The sequence below is a fragment of the Plectropomus leopardus genome, unplaced genomic scaffold (assembly GCF_008729295.1).
Source record: "Plectropomus leopardus isolate mb unplaced genomic scaffold, YSFRI_Pleo_2.0 unplaced_scaffold28109, whole genome shotgun sequence".
Lineage (NCBI taxonomy): Eukaryota > Metazoa > Chordata > Actinopteri > Perciformes > Serranidae > Plectropomus > Plectropomus leopardus.
In genome coordinates, this window is record NW_024630612.1 from 1 (window position 1) to 4,209 (window position 4,209).

A 4,209-nucleotide genomic window follows, 5' to 3' on the forward strand; every position below is an offset into this window, starting at 1 on the left:
GGGAAAAAATAGCATGTCTTTAAAAAAATCACGTACGTCCTAAAGTATGCACAAAGCATGTCCTCAAAAGCACAATAAAAAAGCATGTCCTAAAAACCACATGAAAAAATTCATCCCATAAAAATGTCAGACTACAGTACGTCATAAAAATCTGAAGAAGATACACACTGATATTTTTTAAAGAAATATCTCACCCATCCGTCGCTCCGTCTCCACAGCAACACTTTCCGGCTGGATCCCGAGTTTTCCAGGCCAGATGAGATATCTAAAAAAAACTATGAAAATAAGAAAAATGTCACCAAAAGTAAAATTATTGACAAATTCACATTTGGTGAAACAAATACGGAATAAAAATATGAACTCAATATTGTTTACGGTTTAAAAATGAGAACAGGAACTACCGTGTGACAACAGCCAAAACTACAGTCTGTGTACGTTGTTTTAATATATATTTTTCTATATGTTTGTGTTTTCAGAGCTGTTCAGGAGAACCCAGTGGTGAGGATGAGTATGTGGAAAGAAGTTCCAGCTTCAGGATTATATCTGGGTGTCAGGAGGTAACCGAGAGAATAATCGTTTTTTCTTCAGTGTGACACAGTTTCATTTTCAGTATCTCCTACAGTCAATATGTGAGACTGTGAAGTATAAGCTTCCAGTAAAGTACTTTCTCCCTCAGATTACCTCACCATCCTGCCACCACAGTACACAGCATCTGTCAGCTACTCTGTTTGTGTACAAGTGTTTGCTTTCCGCCCGTAAAAAGACTTTTAACACAAACATATCTTGATATTAGCCGCCGCTGACAATTATCACTTTGAAAATATTTTTGAAAATTACAAAATTCATGAAATTTACTAATTTAAAAATAATAATTTGTAATTATTCTACTTTTTTTTTCAAACACGCACACATTTTTTTTAACAAACTGCGCAAAAATGTGTTTATTAAATATCTGCTATCATCAATAATAATAATAGTAACAATAGTAATATCATAATCTGCATTTTTTTCTCAGATATTGATATTCAATATTATGGGTGTGGCTAAAATTTAATGATAGCATTATCAACCTATTTAGGGTTGATAATTGAAATAAAATGAAAATAATTACTTAGAAAATTAAATGTTAAACAAAAAAACACGATGCATTACAGGGATGAGTTGTTTTTTTCAACGTATGAAATAATTTTGTTGGATCGCGGCTAAACAGTGTTCTTCTGATTTAATTTACTTAATAAAGAATTATCAAAAATTGTGGCTATTGTGACGTATTAAAGTTGTTTTCTTGCGTGCAGTAATGTTACAAAACCTGATAAATGTTTGAAAAAAAAGGCATTTTGTGCAAGTTATGCAACAAAATGACAGTAATGACTCTTAATATAAAGATAATAATTACTGTAATAACAATGCTACAAAAGCATTACACCATACTAATGAATGGTATACAGATTATAGTAACATTTCCAAAATATTCAAATATATTTCCTGTTGAAGGTTGTTCTCCCTTATTACCAGAAAACTATAAATGTCAAAACTTGTACATAAAATACTGTAATCATTGTTAAATCTGCCTCTCACGAACTTTCTAAAAAGCAGCGACTCTGTGAGACTTGACTGTCTGCGATAACTAGTTTAATATAAACTGATTTTCTTTTCTCTCCTTGCAGCAATCGTCGGGTCACCAGGTGAGAATCTTGCACCAGATCTTAATCGATGCACAGAATTAATATTTATATGTGGTTTTATAGTTAGATTTAACAGATATATTCATACTGCTGGTAGTTTTTAGCAATAAACAGCTTGAAATGTTTGTGTTTTCATTACTAATCGCTGCCTGCGTCTCTGCAGTCCTATCAAAGCGTGCCACTTCGAGTCTCATCTGACCAAACTGCAGGCCGACTCTAACTACCTGCTGTCTGAGGAGTTTGAGGTAAAAATTGCTCTGTGAGCAGATTTAATGTTACATTAAACTATTTCAATGCATTCAAAACCTTACTTTAGTAAAAGGTTGTAAGTATTATCAGCAAAATATTCTGAATTTTCCTGCCGTAGATGTTTCCGGTTGTGCTGTTTTAACTCTGGTCTGTAAGATCATCATATGTTTGTAACTGGCTGACCTGTGAGAATCACAAATCTCTAAAAAGTCACAAAAACAGCTCTTTTTCAGCTTTTTTCGAGCATTTAAAGTTGATCAAGAGAGGTTTTAATTAGTTTATTTAGCAAATGTAAAATTTCGTTTCCTTGGAATCAGGGACAGGCACTGAAGCCCGGGATTAAATGGCCACGGTGGCGAATTCGGAAAGACCAGAGTGTTGATAAGCTCCGACCCTCACGGTTCTGCTATCAGTTTTGGAGATTTTAAGAAAACACATTTGTTGTTTGTTTACGTTACATAAACATTGCCTTTTAAAGTTTTTATGTCCCCAACTCCTCTTAAATACATTAACAACTCAGGTTCTTACATAAAGTACTGGTGCAAAAGTCTCAGGCCGCCTTAAACTTCATTACTTTAGCAAGGTTATAGTGATCATACATATTTATTTCTCTGAAGTCTTTTTATTAAAATACAACCAGAACGTACTATTTATACAGAATTAAAAATGCAAATACTTCAGCATGAAACAACTTCAACAGGCCAAAGTTGTAAGTATCTTAAACGATTTTTTGCAGAGTGCCAAACATAAAAAATAAAGTCGTGTTTATTCTGTTCTTAATTTTGGCTTTTTCATTTTTTTTCTCTTTAACTCCCCCAAAAAGATCAGAGTACCGTTAAAGTACCAGATCGATTAACAGTATCGGTAAAACTAGTACCGTTAAATACCCATCTCTGCATGAGGAGCGGGTCCTCTTTCACGAAATAAACACGTGGCACTGCCGTGTTTCTGCAGTCCTTTTTCAACACTTGAAACTGTTTTATTAAGGATTTTTACTGGTTTTAGTTATCTGGTTCACTTGTTTTTGGAGAAAAGGAGACCTGTGCAGATAATCTGGCTCCTGATAAAAACCTCCTGAATAATAAACACTGAAGGAAATTTAACCGGGAGAAATTTTAGCACTAAATCCCCGTAAATCTGACACACTGGACCTTTAAGTGCAGTACTTCAGTAAATATACTTACCACTGGTTGCTGCTGGTGTTTAGACGACATTCAGCGCTTCAGCTGTTTGGCTTCGTCTGTTTAAAGTAAAAACAAAAAGGCGGTTTTAGAAGACAAAACATTAGGATTCATTTAATGTGAAAATAATCATCATGCATTTGTTCAGGATCTAAAGGACGTGGGACGCAACCAGACCATGGACGTTGCCCGACTGCCCGAAAACCGAGGAAAGAACCGCTACAACAACATCCTGCCATGTTAGTACTGCTGCATGAGCTCTGTGTGTGTGTGTGTGTGTGTGTGTGTGTGTGTGTGTGTGTAACAGCTTATCTGCTCCAGCAACAAACAAAAATCATTAAAATAAGGTCGATTGTATTTATATAGAACTTAAATGACATAAATGGAGCCTGATAAATACATTTATAAAGTAAAAGTTATGGAAAAAAACTTCCAAAAAAATAAAGTAATTAATCAATCAATCAATGTGAAAATCATTATAATGATGGGGTCGCTAAGAGCTTTAATTAACGACACGGCACCTGTTCCCATGGCGACAGCAACGTACTGTGGGTCGAGCCTCGAGGTGATAAAAACATTTATAACGAAACAACTGAACATGCAGATGATGGTGCTGAAGCTGGAAATAGAGTTCAATTTATTTTAAGTATTTATATATAAAAATGTTTTTTTTGTCCTTTTTAAACTTATTTTTTAATCTTAATCTTTCTTGATAAGACTCGTCCCTGCCTCTTTTCTCTTCTGTTCTGATCTTTGATCTTTGATCTTTGATGTTAAAAGAAAAGAATTTTACAGCAAATTTACAACAAAAATCAACCTATTTAGTAATATTTCTATGATTGTTACAGAAAATGATGCAGTAATTGAGAGTTGATATCAGTGTGTTTGTGTGTGTTATATTTGGAGTTGTGTATCAGTATCACAGTTTGAATAAAACAATTTAATGTCAGTCATGTGTAACTGCAGCCAATTTTCTATATGAACAGAAAAATATCATTTGTGTCCTGAGGTGATAAATTTACAGCTCTTTAATTAATTTCTCCCTCTCACACACACACACACACACACACACACACACACACACACACACACAC

General features: G+C 34.2%; 1 protein-coding gene across 1 annotated transcript; it reads left to right on the plus strand.

The window, feature by feature from the left end:
* Window positions 1-464: 464 nt before the first annotated feature.
* On the plus strand, window positions 465-3,365 carry LOC121937990 (receptor-type tyrosine-protein phosphatase beta). The gene is made up of 4 exons (XM_042481281.1): window positions 465-557; window positions 1,668-1,685; window positions 1,849-1,930; window positions 3,264-3,365. Exons 1-4 carry the CDS (start codon window positions 505-507, stop codon window positions 3,357-3,359), a joined length of 249 nt encoding a protein of 82 aa, XP_042337215.1. The 5' UTR covers window positions 465-504; the 3' UTR covers window positions 3,360-3,365.
* The last annotated feature ends 844 nt before the right edge of the window (window positions 3,366-4,209 follow it).

Coding starts and splice junctions, on each gene's coding strand:
- LOC121937990 (XM_042481281.1), top strand. CDS start 505: ATGAGTATGTGGAAAGAAGTTCCAGCTTCAGGATTATATCTGGGTGTC. Junction 1,931..3,263: donor TGCTGTCTGAGGAGTTTGAG/GTAAAAATTGCT, acceptor GCATTTGTTCAG/GATCTAAAGGACGTGGGACG.